Consider the following 21,814-nt stretch of genomic DNA (forward strand, 5'->3'; position numbering starts at 1 on the left):
ACAATGTTCAGATATAAATAAAATGAATAGATGCAATTAGCAATTAAAAACCCTGATTACAGCCTAAAGCTGGCCACACACAAGCTGATTCTGCCACTTGGCCCAAGAGTTGAGCAACAGGGTTCAATTTGGTCTCCCACATAGGCAGTGGGCAAACTGGACGAGATCCTGCTATTGGAACAAGTGGCTGGGCCACTTCTTGCATTCACTGCGACTAAAACACACATTGTGATGGCGGTCCTCTTCCAACCACATATTCTAACATGCCCAATAATAATCTAGTTAATCTGATACAGTTTCTATTGTGCATTGGGCTCGTTTTGAGGCCACGCTGTGATATATTGCATTTGTGTGGCCAGCTTAAGAAATGCTAGTAAAGAAAAGGTGTGGGTCAAGTAACAAGATTGGTCACATTAGGTAAAGTACCTATATTGAATGAGCTTAGTAAGCCAGCTATATAGCGGTTCTGTTGGTGGCAGGTGCCTAAAAAAAGAAAGGTGAATAATAGAAGCAAAGGGAAAGACAGAGTAAAATGCAATTGGAAAAGAATGAGAGAAGTCATTTAAGTATGTTTGTCAGAACAGGCATATGAAGAGGATAGCCAGCATTTGTAAATGATATTCTAAATATAAAAAGATGTCAACTGGTGATATGGTCACCTCCGAATACACATTTTAGAGGAAGAGAAGCCTGGACAGTAGAAATATACAGCAGCTTTAGTGACTATATAAGTAATGGTAGCGGCTCAATAAGAGGGGCACAATCTATATACTACCAAGGGGGAGAAACAGAGAAAATGTTACATCATTTAGCATTCCTTGACCAACAGCACAGAAGCATTGCCCTTGCTCTGGAGGCTAGATATATTACTATTCTTTATCATGCATACATACAGTTTTTACAGCATTTATTATACAATAAACCATGTTAAGATCATGTTCAGTGATAATATTATGTTACTGGGGGTGTTTAATGTTATATTCCCCAAAAGAGTGTTCTGCATATGGATTGTGTAGCTCAGGGTTGCCCAACTGGTTGTCTGTAAGCTGACTGTGTCCTCAGCATCCATGGCAACCCCACAAACTAGAATATCATGTTATTTCCCATTAGTATTTAGCCTCCAAGCATAGATGTGGCCCTCTTTGTATAGTACTTGTACTTCAGCATTAGTGTAAATGCATATGCGCAGCAGCAAAGTAATTAAAATTTATGATATATGTGAATGCACAAAGCAAAACTCCATGACTAGACAGAAATGCCAAGAAGAATTGACACAGCAGACTCCCCGGTTTCTTCAATGAGGTGGATAACATGCCAATCAGGACAATATAACAATCCTGCAAATGAACTTTATTGAGCAAATGATTAATTTTGCACTAAAAGAAAACAATTCCCGGCACTCATTGCGATCAGCATCCATTACAGACTGTACAGCTACTAAAGAGAACCAGATTGTCCCATTTTAAAGTTCACAATGCCACATAACATATACTGTGCGATAACCATACATGCTAAATATTTTATCAAATTATGGTGACGTAACCTTGTACTTTCACAATGTATTATGTGCACAGACTAAGACTTCATAATTTTGAGTACAAGAAAGAAATCTGACTTCACAAACCATCAGACAGTGGTGATGCTAATGTAATATGAGTAGAAAGGAGACTAGGAAAAAGAAAGGAACAAAGGAGGGATACACATTCTAGTATTATGCAGACCTATCTCTTTGACCTTGGCACCCACCTGAGTTATCTTCATCTTTACGGATCTTCAACTTAACAAGTTCTTCACATTGCTGCAATATCTGAACTGCATCTTCCATGGAGCAATTGTCCAGCCGTATGTTGTCTATTGCGAGCAGTTTATCACCAAGTTCCAGGGTCCCTGTGCTGTTTGTGTACAATCATGGGTAATAAGTCCATTATTAAAGGTATTTTTGCACAACTTCCCTATTTGTTTCCACTATAAAAGCCGCAATCCAACATAGCAGGTTTTTTTTAATAGAAAGTGAAGCACATTTTAAGAATGTATCAAATCATTATTTCCTTTTCAAAATCTCTCTAAACAAATATGGGTGCCAGACAAACTCATAGGCTGAAAGGATTTTAAGCATGGTGTGATAGCAGAGGGGCAAGATTATACAGTACACTCTGGTAATGTACTGGGCACGGACTGCATCAACTGCCTGTGCCATGTCAGATGCATTTGTGGTCCCAGGTTGTCTCTCATTAGCAGGCAGTTTTATTACAGAATATATAAAAAATAGAGAAAAAGCGCTGGTTCAACTGTAACAATTTATTAGATATAAACAATTAGTAGCCTTTAGGCATAAGCATAAAATTGCCACGACTGACTAGCATACATACATTGATTAAAAATCAATAAACTGAGGAATAACACTACCGGTAAGTTGGCACAGTATAACGATATACACTGGTGCACCAGTGAATATAAAAAGTTAACCTATGTCACTCAATATCATTGAATATCATGCAGTACTATAGCACGCTATGGTCCGGACCAGTCAAACTGCATCAATTAAGCAGGTGGGTGTGAAATCACAACAATACTCCTATATATAGTTGTGTGTATAATTGTGTGCACTAGGACTAAATAAAAACATAGATCATAACAACCAAAGTGATGATCTGTAGATTCTTGTTGATAAAAAGCACACCAAAATAAACAAGCATAGATGTTAGTCCGATTTAATTGCTAATAAGCATGGTAATTAGCCAACTGAGATTCAAAAGTTAAAGTTGGTTCTTATACGTGGAGTAAGGCGACAGTTGTCAATGTATCGGTTTGTTGTAACGGGTCAGTTCATTATCACCAGTTTAGGCATACAGCCATTCATCAATGCATGTTCATAGTCCTGGTTAGAGAAACCTGTCTGAAGTTATATCAGTGAGACCTGATTATCCGGCAATCCGATGTAATAGCCGCCTGGCTCTAACCGTATAGTGTAGTGTACCATCCGTATTAGGTTAGGTAATAAGATACATGCAAGCGTATAGTTGGTAAACTCGGATCCAAAAGATGCTTGTATCAAGCTAATAACTAGATTTACTTAGCTTTGGTAGCTTATTGTAGTAGGTGGGTTTCGGAATAAACAAGATAATTTTAATACCAGGTCGGCGAATAATAGGTCCGTTGCCCCATATACAAAAATAGGAATAAGAAAGAGCACTACAATGATAGTTCGGTAGAGCATAACAGATCTGATAGGCATCATAACTCTGGTTCGGTTCCTGATAGAAGAGATAGAAGTCGTGAGGGGGCAAGACCTAAAAAATTGATTGATAAATAGCTGATAGAGACTAATAATAAAATGTCCCCTAGATCCTATTATATTAATTCTGCCCCATCCTCTATGCTTCCATCCTCTTTTTTAGGGGATCACCCAAAAGTTCTCACATATGCTCAAACTTTAGAGGGAAGAGGGTTACCTCTACCCACAAAAAGATACAGAGAAATAGAACTAGAGGACGTAGAGGAGGAATCACCCAGAACAAGAAGAAGCATGCGTTGATTCACAGTACTAAAGGCATTTTTAATTTGTCAAGGAACAAGATCTTGTCAGACTCTGAGCTACGGTTGCTCAATAAGGGCCTTAAATTTGCGCCGGCATCAAAACCCAATCTTTTTAATTTATTCGTAGATTTAAATAAATACATGAGGACCCTTAGTAGGAAACGATACTTTGCTATGAAAGCTCTTAAAAAGCATGGAGAAGAAGGGTCACCAATAATACTCAATAATGATGATTTGCCAGCTTTACAAATTCTAGAGTCTCTTGAATCTGAGCACCCACATGATGAGTTCACTACGATCAAAAATTTTGATGTAAATGATACTCAGTCTGGGAATCTACCAATGAACCAGTTCAAAAACCCTTCCAGTTTTTATCCCCTACAGTTTAAAGGCCCTTTTGTAGAAAGTTTCTACAAGGCCACTATGGATGATTTTAAGAGACTGTGCGACAAAGCAAATAGAGTCTCCTTGAGAGATAACCTATCCCCCCTTGAAAGAAAGGCCATTAAAGACTTAATGCAGGATCCAGATATCATAATTAAGCCGGCCGACAAGGGGAGTGGGGTTGTCATTTAAGATGTAGATGACTATGTGATGGAGGTCACAAGACAACTTACAGACACTAAATTTTACACTCAATTATCAGGTAATCCTACATTTAAGTTTCAACAAGAACTACGTGATCATTTAGACTCAGCATTAGCCGATCACGTTATTTCTAAGGAGACATTTTGGTTTTTGTTGTCACAATACCCGGTGATCCCAACCTATTATCATTTACCGAAAATTCATAAATCCCTTCACAAACCCCCGGGTAGACCTATTATTTCTCTTTTAATTCAATTTATCTTATTTTGTTGTTCACACCTTCAACCTTTTGTTTTTTTCTCTTAAATCACATATCAGGGATACCATGTCTTTTCTTAAACTTTTACAAGGGGTACGCTGGAAAAATACATACCAATTTCTAACATGCGATGTCGAGTCGTTGTACTCGAACATCCCACATGACAAAGGTATCGAAGCAGTATCTAGTTTTATTTTGGCTTCAGACATGGATTACCTGCTATGTGATTTTATTTTGTTGTCGATCAAATTTATTTTGAAAAACACAATTATTTTCTTTTTAATCATTTTATTTACAGACACTGGGCACAGCCATGGGGACCAGGTTTGCCCCAAGCTTTGCGAATTTATACGTGGGACAATTTGAAGATCAATTTGTGTGGAACTCCACGTTTGGTGCGAACCTGGTCCTCTATGGCAGATATATCGACGATTTATTTTTTGTTTGGGATGGGAATGATTTTTCTATATCTTCTTTTCTCACTCATCTTAACAATAATGAATTTGGTCTCCGGTTTACAAGTAATCACAGTTATACATCTATTAATTTTTTGGATGTTACACTCAATGTAACAGACAATAGGATTCAAACAGAAACTTTCTCAAAACCGGTGGATGCACACAGTTTCCTTCATTATGAGAGTGACCACTCTAGGGCCTGGAGGAATAATATTCCTAAAGGCCAGTTTCTAAGAATGAAAAGAAATTGTTCAACCCAAGGGGATTTTGAGAAACACACAATGAATCTCTACCACTCGTTTTTAGAACAAGGATATCCGATTGAGATACTAAATAAAGCTATTGATAAGGTTAGTAGTCTTGACAGGAAAGATCTCCTGTCCAAATCATCAGGAAGGAGTAATAAGGATAGAGCTGCCTATCAGGACGAAAAAATCCCTAGTCTTTATCACTCAACATAACAGCTACGCTCGTCAAATTGAGAACATCATTAAAAAGAACTCTGCGATACTTAAGTCTGATAATCTGTTGGATCCATTTTTAAGTCAGGGGAATAACGTCATTTTTAGAAGAGCCCGTAATTTGAAGGAACATCTGGCACAGAGTTTCTTTAGACTAGAGAAATCCGTCAAACCATCAGACGGTATGCCCTTGAATAATTGGTTGAAGATGAAACCTAAGGGTTTCTATAAATGTGGTAGAACAAGATGCCTTACATGACACTTTTGCTATTGAACAATTTCTGAACTGCCAGTCTAACTTTGTTGTCTATCTTATCAACTGTGGGTGCAGACAACAATATGAGGAACGAACTATTCGTCCCTTAGCATCACGTTTTACTGAACATCGCCGTAATATTCTTAAAAATTTAAAATCACACAGTTTATCCATTCATGTGAACTCCTGCAAGACAGGAGTTCTGAGTAAACTTCAAGTAAGGGCTATTGAACAGGTGAAAGTTACCCCTCGGGGAGGTGACAGATTCAACTTACTCTGCCGGAGGGAGGCTTACTGGATATTTAGGCTGAATACTCTTGTACCTCATGGGCCGAATGAAAGTATTGAATTAAATACTATTTAAGGTCTGACTATTTAGTTTGTTGTTTGATATTAATATCAATTTTTCCAGAGTATTTTTGGAATTTATACAATAGCTGACCATTTATATTTATGGGGTGCTTTATATATCCTCTATATTGTGGGTATGCGACTTTATCATTTTAGGTTCAGTTAATTTAGTATTTTTTATACATATACATATAATTTGCTTTTAATTCTTTTGTATTTATTTGTTATATATAATGTTTTGTTTGATCATAATGAATGAAGGTGTTTATACACCTAGATTTTATAAACAGTAATGTTTATTCATTCTTGTTTTGGAGTGTTTTGATGGCTCGCCTGCTAATTAGTTAGCTTTACGTGAGAACAATTTGGATCATTCTTTGATACATTACCTTCGGTCATGTGACCTAATTTGACTATAAATAAACACGCCTTTGTTACAATCACTTTTCCTCTGACGAAGCCGGACTACCCGGAGAAACGCATCAGGATTGGCTGCTCCATTACCAGCTGACTAAGCAGACTCCGCCCTGCCTACCCCGGGGTATTGTGCGCCGGATCGTTGGATTATTCTCCTACCTTTATGGAACTGTTGATAGCTTCGGTAGCTTTTTGTAGTAGGTGGTTTAGGGGCAGATCAAAGTAAATCTAGTTATTAGCTTGATACAAGCATCTTTTGGATCCGAGTTTACCAACTATACGCTCTTATTACCTAACCCGGTGGTTCCCAAACTGTCACTGGGGTGCCGCGGGCCAGACCTATAAAGAAGAAAGAAAACAGGAACTTACCAATCCGCCGGGCGGCGGGACCCAGCAGCCTCCTCTCTCCCGCAGCTGTCACTGAATATTGACGTCAGTGACAGCTGCAGGAGAGGAGGAGGCTGCTGGGTCCCGGCGCCCGGCTGATTGGTAAGTTCCTGTTTTCTTTCTTTTTTCTGTGGCTGGCGCCTGGCCCGGGGAAGAGTGTGAGAGGGATCGTAGCAGAGGAGAAGGACAGAATGATGGCAGAGGAGGAGGGGGACAGAATGATGGCAAAGGAGGAGGGGGACAGAATGATGGCAAAGGAGGGGGACAGAATGATGGCAGAGGAGGAGGGCGACAGAATGATGGCAGAGAAGGAGGGGGACAGAATGATGGCAGAGGAGGAGGGGGACAGAATGATGGCAGAGGAGGAGGGGGACAGAATGATGGCAGAGGAGGAGGGGGACAGAATGATGGCAGAGGAGGAGGGGGACAGAGGGCAGAGGAGGGGGACAGCGTGAGAGAGGGCAGAGGAGGGGGACAGCGTGAGAGAGGGCATAGGAGGGGGACAGCGTGAGAGAGGGCATAGGAGGGGGACAGCGTGAGAGAGGGCATAGGAGGGGGACAGCGTGAGAGAGGGCATAGGAGGGGGACAGCGTGAGAGAGGGCATAGGAGGGGGACAGCGTGAGAGAGGGCATAGGAGGGGGACAGCGTGAGAGAGGGCATAGGAGGGGGACAGCGTGAGAGAGCAGTGTGCCTGGATGCAGAGGGGGCAGTGTGCCTGGATGCAGAGGGGGCAGTGTGCCTGGATGCAGAGGGGGCAGTGTGCCTGGATGCAGAGGGGCATTTTTGCATACAACTAAATAAGTATTTCTGTCGTGACCTAAATACTTATTACAATTTTTTGACCCAACTACTTCTAAAACAGGACTGCTCAGTAATTATTTTGGAGGGGTGCCTTGAAAAAATTTGGAGACTCTAAGGGTGCCGCGAACTGAAAAAGTTTGGGAACCACTGACCTAACCTAATACGGATGGTACACTACACTATACGGTTAGAGCCAGGCGGCTATTACATCGGATTGCCGGATAATCAGGTCTCACTGATATAACTTCAGACAGGTTTCTCTAACCAGGACTATGAACATGTAATGATGAATGGCTGTATGCCTAAACTGGTGATAATGAACTGACCTGTTACAACAAAACCGATACATTGACAACTGTCGCCTTACTCCACGTATAAGAACCAACTTTAACTTTTGAATCTCAGTTGGCTAATTACCATGCTTATTAGCAATTAAATCGGACTAACATCTATGCTTGTTTATTTTGGTGTGCTTTTTATCAACAAGAATCTACAGATCACCACTTCGGTTGTTATGATCTATGTTTTTATTTAGTCCTGGTGCACACAATTATACACACAACTATATATAGGAGTATTGTTGTGATTTCACACCCACCTGCTTAATTGATGCAGTTTGACTGGTCCGGACCAAAGCGTGCTATAGTACTGCATGATATTCAGTGATATTGAGTGACATAGGTTACCTTTTTATATTCACTGGTGCACCAGTGTATATCGTTATACTGTGCCAACTTACCGGTGGTGTTATTCCTCAGTTTATTGATTTTTAATCAATGTATGTATGCTAGTCAGTCGTATGCTTATGCCTAAAGGCTACTAATTGTTTATATCTAATAAATTGTTACTGTTGAACCAGCGCTTTTTCTCTATTTTTTATATATTCTATTGTTGTGTTAGAACCAGATATCTAAACAGAGATAGCAGTAGTTTTGTCACCATTTTGACCCCTACTTCATTCTTACATTTTATTGAATCGGTACACACTTGTGAAATCGAAAATTTAGCATCTTATTATAAATCAGGTATTGTATATTTATATTGTTTATACACCTAATTTGAATTATGCTTTTGACTTGTTTAATTTGAAATCATATACACCTACCTTGGGACAGTATATTACCACATGTATAATAACAGTGGTGTGCAGCCCTCTTTCAGAACATATTCTTACTTGACACTTTTGATGCAAGTTTAAATCTGCAGTTGTTGTGCCCCCATAGGATCTATTATGGGGTGATTCAACTAGCCACAACTTTCTGTATTCTGTAGTAGCCTCATGAGTTATGTTTCTACGAAAATTATGGTAAACATAAAATTAACAATTTTTGCTTTCACCCCTATATGGTGCAAGCAAAAATGATGAAAGATCATTACCTACACATCATGCATAACGCGCAAGGCTACTATGGAACCTCACGGAAATAAAATTGCCCTCTTAGTGTTGATGGTTCAATTTTGTTTATGGGCGTTACTTCTTTAATAGTGCGGCCAGAAAATGTTGGGTAAGGTACGCTAGCCATTTGATTTGCTGGACATGATATTCTAGCTATTTTCGGTTTAATAATTTGATTATTTTCAGAGCGTATTATACCAATAATTTTTCGTAAATGATACAACAATGATCATATGCCGGGTATGACAGTCTGGTCATTTGCTCCATATGATAATATACTATAATAATATGCTGCTGTAAAATAACTATTAGTGCAAAAATCTACAGATGGACAGAGAAAACATTGCTCCTAGACGTTTTCTGCAGTGTTATCTATAACTATGTATTAACATTTAATATTCAAATATTTAGTCATTCCTAGGTTTGTTTCATAAAAGTACCTGACAAAATTATGACTGTATGAAGTCACCACATTCTCATGTAAAAACAAATATTTCAGTATTCAATATTCAGAAATCTACAAATGACTGGAAGCAATCTACTACACATCTTTAATAAACTAATGTTATACACCGTGTAGCTATCTGACTGGAATATAAATTAAATCAGTGTCTCTTAGTACATAAAATAAGCTTGAGCCAATCGTTATGATTATATTACCACCGGCAAAAGTGGCTTGGAACGGTGTAAAATTATCCTTCAACATTTTACAAGTAATATGAAGAACTGGTTCTGGTCTTGTGAATTTATGTGCATGTGTCTTTTCAATGGTTTGCATATGTCAATATGTATGTATGCAAGTGTGGCAGGCCCAGTGCATGTGTAAAAAAATGTGCAGGAGCAGGCTGTGCTGGGGGGCATCTTCCTCCCCGTAGCGGTCCCATAGTGGGCTACCTTGGGCTGGGTCATCTGCCATTTTTGTTCCTTTGAAATATTCCTAATAGGCTGCTGAGTTGAGTCTTGCCCCCAGGCTACAATTTTCTAGCCCTCCCCTTTAAATGTGTCTGTTTGAATGCAAAGAAAAGTGTGTCTATGTATGACATATAGAAGTGTCTATACTTGGGTACCAATGTATGTACAGTGCATTCGGAAAGTATTCACAGCGCTTCACTCTTTCCACATTCTGTTATGTTACAGCCCTAGTCCAAAATGGAATAAATTCCTTTTTTCCCCTCAAAAATCTACACACAATAACCCATAATGACAGCGTAAAAAAGTTTTTTTGAGATTTTTGCAATTTATTAAAAATAACAAACTAAGAAATCACATGTACATAAGTATTCAAAGCCTTTGATCAATACTTTGTTGATGCACCTTTGGCAGCAATTACAGCCTTAAGTATTTTTGAATATGATGCCACAAGCTTGGTACACCTATCTTTGGGCAGTTTCGCCCATTCCTCTTTGCAGCACCTCTCAAGTTCCATCAGGTTGGATGGGAAGTGTCGGTGCACAGTCATTTTCAGATCTCTCCAGAGATGTTCAATCGGATTCAAGATCTGGGCTCTGGCTGGGCTACTCAAGGACATACACAGAGTTGTGCTGAAGTCACTCCTTTGATATCTTGGCTGTGTGCTTAGGGTCGTTGTCCTGCTGAAAGATGAACCATCACCCCAGTCTGAGGTCAAGAGCGCTCTGGAGCAGGTTTTCATCCAGGATGTCTTTGTACATTGCTGCATTCATCTTTCCCACTATCCTGACTAGTCTCCCAGTTCCTGCCGCTGAAAAACATCCCCACAGTATGATGCTGCCACCACCATGCTTCACTATAGTATTGATATTGGCCTGGTGATGAGCGGTGCCTGATTTCCATCAAACAGGACGCCTGGCATTCACGCCAAAGAGTTCAATCTTTGTCTCATCAGACCAGAAAATTTTGTTTCTCATGGTCTGAGAGTCCTTCGGGTGCATTTTGGCAAACTTCAGGCGGCCTGCCATGTGCTTTTTACTAAGAAGTGGCTTCTTCTCCCCCGATCACTCAGTTTAGATGGCCGGCCAGCTCTAGGAAGAGTCCTGGTGGTTCCGAACTTCTTCCATTTATAGATAATGGAGGCTACTGTGCTCATTGGGACCTTCAAAGCAACAGATATTTTTCTGTACCCTTCCCCAGATTTGTGCCTCGAGACAATCCTGTTTTGGAGGTCTACAGACAATTCCTTTGACTTCATGCTTGGTTTGTGCTCTGACATGCACTGTAAAGTGTGGGACCTTATATAGACAGGTGTGTGCCTTTGCAAATCATGTCCAATCAACTGGATTTACCACAGGTGAACTCCAATTAAGCTGTAGGAACATCTCAAGGATGATCAGTGGAAACAGGAGCTCAATTTTGAGCTTCATGGCAAAGGCTGTGAATACTTACGTACATGTGATTTTTTAGTTTTTTAATTTTAATAAATTTGCAAAATATTTTTTTCATGTTATCATTATGGGGTATTGTGTGTAGAATTTTGAGGAAAAAAGGAAATTATTCCATTTTGGAATAAGGCTGTAACATAACAAAATGTGTAAAAAGTGAAGCGCTGTGAATATTTTCCGGATTCACTGTATACTACTTTAAATTGTTGTCAGTGTGGTTAGAAGTGGAATTTTTTGTGTTTAAGGGATGGTGCAGCAGGGAGTACATTGCCAAAGATGAAGCCTGTGATTTTACGTTAGTAAGCAAATCATAGTAACATACAAGGATAGATCAATAACAAATATACATCCACATATAATCATTACTTATCCAAGTCAACTAAAGCTCCATGTAGGACAGTACTGGAAGCTTGGAGCTGTCACTTTACTTCTCAGCGTCTATCAGTGTTACAGTTAGGTTAGTTCCTCGTTGTATGGCATATAGTGATACAATGTAAATGCAACATGTGAACTGTAGCAGAGATTTGACCAACCGGTGACACTGAGTGTAAAAGAAAATAAAAGAATGCACTTATTGAAAATGATTACTGTACATACTCCAATGTATTTAGTTCTTTACCTGATCTGTCTCCTGATTGGCTCTAGCTCCATTTTGCTTGCATTCAGAAAGAATTTTATGCCTCGCTTGTTAAATTCCACAAATAGTAACGTAGATAAAATGACACCGTAGAACAGAATACTCACCGATGTGCAACACTGCCTTTCTTTATATCTGAAATAACCAGAGGATCGCCAGATTTCCTACTGGATGGAGCTATAAAACAGGCAACAGAATCAGGTTTGTCCTTTGTTGGAAAAGAACAAAAACAAAACAATGGCTGGTGCAGTGTTAACCTTGTGATCCATTCTGATTTAATACACAACGGTTTTCTTTAGTATTGTGTTTTTACGGCCATGTTGATGAAGGCGCATTAACCATGGTCATGTCAGGCAAGTGGGGGACACCATTAGAATTCTTAGAAGTGGAGACTAAATAGGAGAAGCTAATCATTCTCTCAATACATGTGACACTCACAGAGACTAAAGAAACCATATTTCAGTGGGAAATCTTACAGTTGATTTGAGATCCTAAGATCCCCAAGGTCAAATGAAAAGAATATAAATATATATATATATATATATATATATATATATATATATATATATATATATCTATCATATCATATCATGTCATGTCTACTCACATACACACACGAAACATATACAATATACATACACAAACATACATATTGCCATACATGTAAAGAAAATAAGGACAGCAGTATCAATAGTGGTGGAAGTTTTGTATAGGGGCTACTGTTAAAGACTTTAAAACCACTTCTTCCATTTTAAACTCCAAATACTGACACTGATGAAGAGTTGTCAATAGGTGTTAGAATTAGTATATTTTAGGATTTATAAAGCACAATTTTACTCAGCACCATTAACAATTAGCCTAACCATGAACCAAGCCCTAACATTAATAAGAATTAGTGACCTGTAAAAGTCACTTAATTTCCCCATGTCCCAAGCATCTAAATTAGAATTACATTGGCTCTTTCTACCACGCAGCACTAAGATTATTTTGTGACTCCAGGGATAATATAGCTATGTTAAATTAAGTCTCTGGCACCGAAAACAAAAAAATATTTATTCATATTTAAAAAAAAGTCACATCCTGACTGCAAATAAAAGCTACAGAGAAACCAAATGCTGTGAAATCAGCTTCTGTTAGCATATGTGAATGTCTAATAACACTGTGCATGTGTCTGCCAAATTAAAAATCTGTTCATCAAAACAAGAGCCTCTATTTGTGACAACAAGCTGTTGTGCCACTCCGTTCCTCTCAGTGAAGGCCCAATGAGTTTAGTGTTTTGTTCACCATGCCAACTTCCTGCTCTGCCCACTGGGAAGAAACCCGATAAATCTCTGACTTGACATTATCTACATTTTGCTAAGTGGAAACGAGACTGCGTTAAGTTAACTTAAAGCTCTCCAGTACATATCTATTACCAGCGGCTTGCCCTGTCTGTATTCATAATTCATTAGCTTTCTGCACTTATTGTGTTGTTAGCTATGCAGTTGTGTTAAGCAATTTCCACAGTCTTTTCTTTTTATCTTTGCATCTTCATAATTTTGTTCCATGTTATTAATGTCATTAGTGTCCCATTTAACTTTCCTTCCTAGTTAATTTATGAAGTGTATCGTAAAATCCCAAGGGCTTGTTAAGCATATGTGTGGAATCGTTAAATATTAATATATTTACATTTCTTACTATGCATAAAACAGCATGTACCTTTTTGTGCTAGGTGATGGGAATGATCCCTAACACGGCAGATATTTACAGGCAAATCCTGCATCAGATGCCTTCTAGTTTGTAGTAACCTTGAAAAGCAGTGTACCAACATATAATCTACATGCAGAGGGCGCTGGAGGTCATATCATTTATGTTTAGTGATCCAGAAGTTCAGTAGAAAAAAAATCTACAACCGTTAAATCCTTAAAACGTAATACCTGTGTTATTATAAATGGCCAAAAGTAAGTGGACACCCAAACATCACATCCATATGTGCTTCAAAATCTTGGATATTACCATGGAGTTCGTACCCCCTTTGCTGCTATATCAGCCTCCACTCTTCTGGGAAGGCTTTTAACTAGATGTTGGAACATGGCTTTAGGGATTCACATCCATTTAGCCACAAGAGCATTAGTGAGGTCGGGCACTGATGTTGGGCGATTAGGCCTAGCTCCCAGTCAGCGTTGTAATTCATTCTAAATGTGTTCAATGGAGTTGAGCTCACGGCTTAATGCACACCAGTCAAGTTCTTCCACTCCACACTCGAGAAACCATTTTTTGATGGCCCTCGCTTTGTGCATGGAGTTATTGTCATACTGAAACAGGAAAGAGACTTCCCCAAACTGTTGCTACAAAGTTGGAAGCACACAATTCTCAAGAATGTCAACGTATGCTTTAGCATTAAGATTTCCTTTCATGGAACTAAGGGACCTAGGCCCAAGCATGAAAAGCAGATTCCTCCTCCACCAAACTTTACAGTTGGCAGTACAAATTCAGGTAGGAGACGTTCACCTGGCATCCACCAAACCCAAATTCGTCCATCAGACTGGAGCAGTGGACATGCATTGTATGGAGTGACAAATCACACTTACCATCTGGCAGAATGTAATAATGATGTGCTTTACGCCATTCCAGTTAACATTTAGCATTGCACATGGTGATCGGAGGCTTGTGTATACCTGCTCGGCCATGGAAATGCAATCCACAGGTCTTGTGCCGATGTTGTTTTCAGAGGCAGTTTGGAACTCGGTAATGAGTGTAGCAACAGAGAACAGATGATTTTGTGCCCTACTTAGCTGTCACATTCTGAGCTGCTGTTGCTCTTACACTTTTCCTCTTCACAATAACAAGACTTACAGTTGACCGGGGAAGCCCTAGCAAGCCAAAACTTTGTTGGACTGACTAGTTGAAAAGGTGGCATTCTATGACCGTGTCATGTTGAAATTCACCAAGCTCTTCATTCTACTGCTATTGTTTCACCTTGGAAATTGCATGATGGTATGCTTGATTTTATGCACCAGGTAGCAAAGGCCAAAATGTAAAAAAAAAAGCTAAAATGGCCAAACACACAAATAAGAAGGGGTGTCCACATACATTTGGCCATGCAGAGTATGTGTTCTGCCCCAACAGCTTGCAATCTAATTCTGTTTTTCTACAACCATCAAATGTGGGTTTAGTAACTTTGGAGCATAACGGTTTAGAGTAAGAACTGAATAATGGAGTACATGGGTTTGGACTGCAATGATTCCAGGGGCCCAGAATGGATTTCCATATCGTACCCTTATATCAAAAAGATAAAAAAATATCAAATTACTGTCAATATAAAAAGTACTTTTTACTTACAACTTATGGTGATGCCAAGTTCCACATTGTGTTTCTTTGGTAGTTTGACATGGAATGTCCCACTGCTGGGTATCACAGATTCTAGAGTACAAGATACAAAATATAATACAATGTCTACAAGACACACACAACCAATACTTATAACAACCAGTTAATGTTTTTCAGTAATAATGTACATTCAAAAGTGTCAGAATTTCACTGTCTATGTAACAGCAATATCTGTACTGGGCAGGTCAACATTTTGTTGCCACATACTTTGTGCAACACTACAGTCTACCTAACTTCTTTAGTCAGAGGTTCATACGTATGAGATTAACTAGAAGGGTCTGGTCATATCACCCCCCCATTACTTATATAGCATTCACATCGCAGAAAATCTGTCAATTAAGATAATAATTACATCCTATACTTTTATGAAAAGTGAGGAAGACCAGCAAAGCTTTAGAACTAACCTGCAACATCAAACTCAATTTCCAAGGTGACTTTTCCAGCAATGGTTGAATCTCTTAGAAGTTGATTGGCCTCCTCGAATGTGCTATCCTCTGTCTGAACACCATTTATTGCTATCACTCTATCCCCTACCTGAAGAACTCCACATCTACATGGACACAAGAAAACATGATTACATTTTGCATTTACACCTACCGGGCAACCTTCAGCAGCTTCCATAATTCTCATAGACATTACATCTGTTTCAGAAACGCCTACATTTTTATTTTCTAATCATTGTCTCTCTGCTATGCATCTCATATAATGCACACACACATATAGAAAAAAAAACCAGGAACATTACACCAGTCCCTGTTTTACTTGTCAACTGTCCCTAATTTCTAAGTGCAGTCCTAAGTGTTAAAGATTTGTCCATGGAAAAGTTTCTATTTTATACTGATCATTTGTACCGTGTAATTCCTCATATTCTTCATGTTTAATCCAGTTCATAATACTTATTCTCTGGGCTGTATAGGTACATTTTATTGACTAGCATTAAAATGTAAAGCAATAAAACAATGACATCCCAAACAAATTATGTAAAATTATGTTGAAATGTTATTATGCAACTAACTTCAGGGTTGGGAATAATAATGTGTTTTAACACATCAAGGAAAATTATTTGTTAATGTGTTAAAGACATCACTTTGGTATTATGTGGTGACATATGTCCACTTTACAATAATTTCAGTGCGCACCCTTTTCGAAATACAACAGCGTGTGGTATAACCTGCATGTGGTGGTATCTGATAGAAGCGTGTTCCTGTAGCACAGTACCCCAATTCTAGTCACAAAAGAGCATTTTGCATTTTTCCCGATGCCTGTGAAATGTCCTAAAGTAGTAATTAATAATTCACAACTAGTATATTCTCTAGATGTGATCAGAGCTTACACACAGTGCTGACTGATGAAGGCTCCCCAATGGCACAGAGAATATTACAGGCCTCAATGTGCCAGTCCCTTTCAATGCATGTTCTCTTTTGTAATTACTATAGCCTGCGGCCCCCCGATGGAAAAGCCTGCATGATAAAGCCTCTGGAACTAGCTAATCTTCTCATACCAGATCAAGAACATGATATTTCATTGTCAGGACAGAAATCCCATTATGTGCTGCACGCAGATGAATGATTCTTCATAATTTATAAGAAACCAAGAAAAGTATTACAAAACAAAGAACTTTACTCAAACAGGAAAAAAGAGAAGCTGCACTATACCCCTTTGGATAATCATTTGGGGAAAGAAGAGGCTCTAGCAAGTGGAAAAATAGTCCAGATGAGTGCTGTAAAAGCAATAAAATTTGGTAATTACTTAATATTACCACTATTCATGCATGGGCAGAAAATGTAGGTAGGTGTCCGGCATTCGCCCTAGCCACTGCTATGCTCTCAACAGCGGATTGGGGGCCATGTCTGAGCATGTGCAGTCCAGCACATTCTCAGAAGAATGTTCGCATCTTCACTCAGCTTTATCAGGCAGTCTAATACTGGCACAGTCTTTTTTTTACTTTTAGGTGTTAAGTGAAGTGAAGGTCTCCACACAGAGGCCAATGCTGTGTGCCAGAAACTATTTACAATTAAGAATTTTGGATGTGCTAAAAATTATTTTAAGCAGATCTACATGCTGACCATTGTACTGTGGCGATACAGGCTGGATATGTGAAAAGGCTACAGACTGATCCTAGGGCAGGAGGAGTTACACTCCTACATTTTACATATTTGTTATTATCTTGTATATTATTAAATCATTAAATCACATATTGTAACCATTTAAAAGTTTCCTGGATTTCCATTCACTTATGTACAGATTGGACACAACAGGCATGGTGACCATAGTCATAGAGCACTATATTGTTTGGGAGAAGATGTATGCATCAGAAAATGACAAAGCAACTTTTGGTGCAAAAAATGTAAATCCGGGCCTGGATGTTATAGCACATTAATGAGCCCTAATACCTATTGCTCAGTGTGTAATCTTGGTAAGACCTTACATCGATTTCTACTTACGTAAGACCTGTTTATTTATTTATTGCATGGAAGTAAAGTTTCCAAAGTGGGAACTACACACCATGTAATAACAGTGTGTGATTTGCATAATGTATAGCTAGCACTTCCTTGCCACATATTTTGGATGCCCAGTACAGCAAAACCTTTCATCCCCACTACTCATGTAAACCCTAAGACAAAAATATCCAATGGCAAAAAAGGCACGGCTGGAAAAATACATGCGTACACTACGCAAAACAATCGTGGTGTTAATTATTTTTGTGGTTAATTAGATACCACTAATGGCAAGGTACAATATAAGTATGTGCTCTCTACATGAATGAGCTATTTGTACCATTAAAATGGATATGTAAAGACTTAGATATATTGATTTTAGAGGATATGTGAGATAGAACTTGTTCTAGGGAACCTCTAAGTACACTGCTCTTTCTGCTCACTACAGTATGCAGTAAAAGACAAAATATGGCACAAGTAGATCTTAAATTGTGTACCTATTTGGAAATGGGTGCACGGAAATAAATACCACAAAACAATGTGTCATCAGTTTCTGCATTACCTGTATGAGCTATCTAGTATTTTCATTAACACAAATAGTATTCAGCAACTAATCCCTCATTTAGGGGGACACAGTTCTTTTTAATATGTTCTTGGATGTATTTCATCTTCATATATGTTTGCAAAACATGAACCAGCCTCTAGATCCAATTCTTAATGAGGATTGCCGTTTTTGCCCTTCACTTGAAGCATTTCTAAATTATAATTATAAGGTAATAACGGCCACCTATAAGTTTGCAAATTAGTAGAAGTTAATCATACTTTCTCAAATCCCAACCTTCATACAACATGCCTTGAAACATAAGATAAAGACTATAAAATATAGACGTGATATTGGCCTCATCATCCCTAATGACAAGTTGTTATATTTCATTGTGAGAAGTCATTAATTACTTACCTTTCAGCTGGGCTGTCAACATCAACATAAGAAATTAAGGGTGGTGAGGACAGGGTCTCTGTGGCAAACACACTGCCCTGAAGCTGTATCCCAAATCCAATGATGGGGTCAGCCGTCAGCACGACTTCAGTGCTTTCTGTGTGAACAACCTGTCCAGCCAAACCAACTGTGCTAGATGCCAAGGATACTGCAAGGGCAAACATTAGAAAACGGGTAGAAGGATCAATAAAATGACAGTGAAATCCAGGATTTAACGTTATAATCTCATGTTTTTCCCAAGTTTTTCTTTTCTTTGCATAAATCCCTCTGATTTACTGTAGAAGGATATGTGTTCCCTTTTCCTTGTCTTTTCTCTTTAAGCTGCTATTAATAAAGTTTACAAGTGTTATGCATTACTAGTCATCTGATGTAGTGAGCAGTAACTTTGCAATGGTCCATTCTTCCATGTGCACACACTGTATAATACCCCACCATCTCTGTCACTATGTACATGGGGGGAGGGCTACAAAACTTGATGTTTAAATACAAATAAAACATGTGTATGTGGGATTGTAGTTTAATGAGGAACCAAGAATGAATATAATTGAAAAAAAAGGAAATGTATTCATTAAATATTTAATTGAAATTTTTATCATGCCCCCGCACTAGAGATAATAGGGGTCAATTTTAGTAAAAAACGGAAAAAACTAGCAATTTCAAAGTGCTCTAATAAAAAAAGATAGATAACTCAAAATTTGTTTGTCAAATCTTTGAGTATATAGCTAGCCCCTAAAAAAAAATTACAGCTCTGCAATTTTATTCTTTTCCACTGAAATAAAATCCCAAAAAATGGACTTTATTATTTTTAAATAAATGTAGCTTGAAATGTCCTGAAAATAATGGTTTTTATCATAGCTTTCTATGACTTTTCTGAGCTGAGATACTGCAATTACCCCAAACATCAGCAACAGCAAAAAATGTCATATGTCATGATACAAAAATGGGCGCCATCTTCATATGAAGGTAAATAAAAATAAAGTAATGGTGGTTTCTAACTACTAACTTACAGGGGTCATCACACACAATTTAAAAAAAATAATAAAAAAAAAATGGTCAAGCAACAAATTAATTTAATTCTGCACCATTTGATATGGATTGACCAAATAGTGAAAAAGCAGCTGTTGCAATTCAGGGACAAAGTTATATGTAACATTTATCAGTCTGCTAATGAACACACCCAGAAGATACATGGTGTAGGATAGTGTAACTAAGTGTATGGATTTAATAGAAATTCCAGTGTCATGTCACATTATTATGCTGTTTTATTTACTCTGTATCCAAAATGTTTCTAATAAAAACATTTATATTAATTATTAGGGAAATCATGTTTATTGGCCAATAAAGTTATCTGTAAAAGCTAGACCGCTCAGAGGCATTGCACAAAATCCATTTATAAAGTTGGACTTTTGTCTGTGCCCACCCTATGCAAGAGGGAAAGAATGGTTTAAACCGGGACAAGGATATTTTAAAGAGGCGCATTTCATTTTAGAAGAAACAAGACAATGGGGTAAATGTATCAAGCTGAGAGTTTTTCGGCGGGTTTGAAAATCCAATCAGATTCTAGCTATCATTTATTTAGTACATTCTACAAAATTACAGCTAGAATCTGATTGGTTGCTATAGGCAACATCTCCAGTTTTCAAACCCGCCGGAAAAAAAGATCTCGCTAACAATTGAATACCCCCCCAAAAGTGTACACAGTGACTGTGAAAAATGTGTGGCCGATTTTCTCTGTGCGTATTATCGTGAACTTGTAAGAACTGATAGACCTTAAAATGATAAAGCAGGTTGTTTATAAACAATAAAAACTAAGGGGCATATTCAATTGTCGGCGGGATCGCCGAAAATCCCGCCGCGGAAAAACTAATACATGGAATACGGTAATTTGTAGCTGGATTTCAGCTCGCGGCTCAGGGGGCTGCGAGCTGAAATCCAGCGAGTAAATTACCGTATTACATGTTTTTCCGCGTACGATTACCGTAATATCAGTAATCATGCGCGGACCGCGGGATTTTCGGCAATCCCGCCGACAATTGAATATGCCCCTTAGGGGGTCATCATATTTGTTGGTTCACCACGTCAGGAATTGGCAGTGCATAGAGAAGAATGTTTATATAAGTGCTGAAACACTTATATGGAAGAACAAAGACTTATAACAATGGTGAACAATGTGACGGTTTACAGCATCATAAGTGGAAGCGCATAGACTTATAATAATGATTGGCAACGTGATAGTTTAGAGCTTCACAAGTGGAAGTACATTATCTTTGCAGTGAAATATTGGATATTATTATGTGATCAGGGCACCAGCATGATGGGTTCACATACCAAAAAAAAAAGAGGACAACTAATTAAGGGTGTGAGAAGTCCTCATGGTTCAGTCGCGGACTAACCCACTACATACAGTATATTATGGGAATACACTGCTCTTACGCATAATCAGGAAGACAATCAAAGATGGAAAATAATGCATGCCGCCAGCTGTCTACTACTGACATACGATATCCACTTTGTAACTGAAAGATTCAAGGAATACAAAAGCAACAGGATGATAAGATTATATAAATGTGAAAATGTGTCTGCAAAAATGTAAGTCCATTTCAAAAAGCGATTATTCAAATATCCTGAAATAAAATTGTGCTGACCACTAGTTTATTTTCTGCTGTATAATTGTAGGCGCCTCTGTTTCCTATCAATTCACCTTGACTGAAATTGTCGGAAATGCCAAATCTTCCACCAGTACTTGGCATGAAAGATAACCATCTCCTCAAAATAAATAGAAATGCTTAGCTGACAATTCAATAATCTAATGTTTATCATGATCAGCCACACAGAAAACATTCTGTAACAATAACAACAGCTGCTGTGCACACTGGCACAGAAAACCTGCCGTTTACAATAAAATGCTCAAGATGAAAAGTCAATTAACGAGGTAATAACTACTAATTGGCATTTTGGTGTACCAGTCATTCTTTCAATTTATGTAAAATAAAGTACTCATTTGCGAATGGCTTTACATTAGCGATAATGGAAGTAAAAATGAACAATGAAATGTGTTTTCCATTAAGATAAGGTAAAAGGTATCTCACATGTTTCAGGTACAT

At 38.3% G+C, this 21,814-nt stretch overlaps 1 protein-coding gene across 16 annotated transcripts in view; it reads right to left on the reverse strand.

Moving 5' to 3' along the window:
- The window catches only part of GRIP1 (glutamate receptor interacting protein 1), a 473,755-nt gene that overhangs the window by 16,221 nt on the left and 435,720 nt on the right, over positions 1–21,814 (reverse strand). For 8 of the 16 annotated variants that reach the window (XM_075209477.1, XM_075209466.1, XM_075209465.1 and 5 more), the window contains 6 exons: positions 18,672–18,858; positions 15,680–15,825; positions 15,228–15,308; positions 12,014–12,083; positions 1,747–1,892; positions 427–483 (listed from right to left, as the gene is read on the reverse strand). In XM_075209477.1, the coding sequence (XP_075065578.1) occupies positions 427–483; positions 1,747–1,892; positions 12,014–12,083; positions 15,228–15,308; positions 15,680–15,825; positions 18,672–18,858 (687 nt within the window). The remainder of the gene's footprint in view (positions 1–426; positions 484–1,746; positions 1,893–12,013; positions 12,084–15,227; positions 15,309–15,679; positions 15,826–18,671; positions 18,859–21,814) is intronic. The other 8 variants (XM_075209469.1, XM_075209468.1, XM_075209476.1 and 5 more) reach the window with 1 other exon arrangement.

This window comes from Mixophyes fleayi, chromosome 4 (assembly GCF_038048845.1).
Source record: "Mixophyes fleayi isolate aMixFle1 chromosome 4, aMixFle1.hap1, whole genome shotgun sequence".
NCBI lineage: Eukaryota > Metazoa > Chordata > Amphibia > Anura > Limnodynastidae > Mixophyes > Mixophyes fleayi.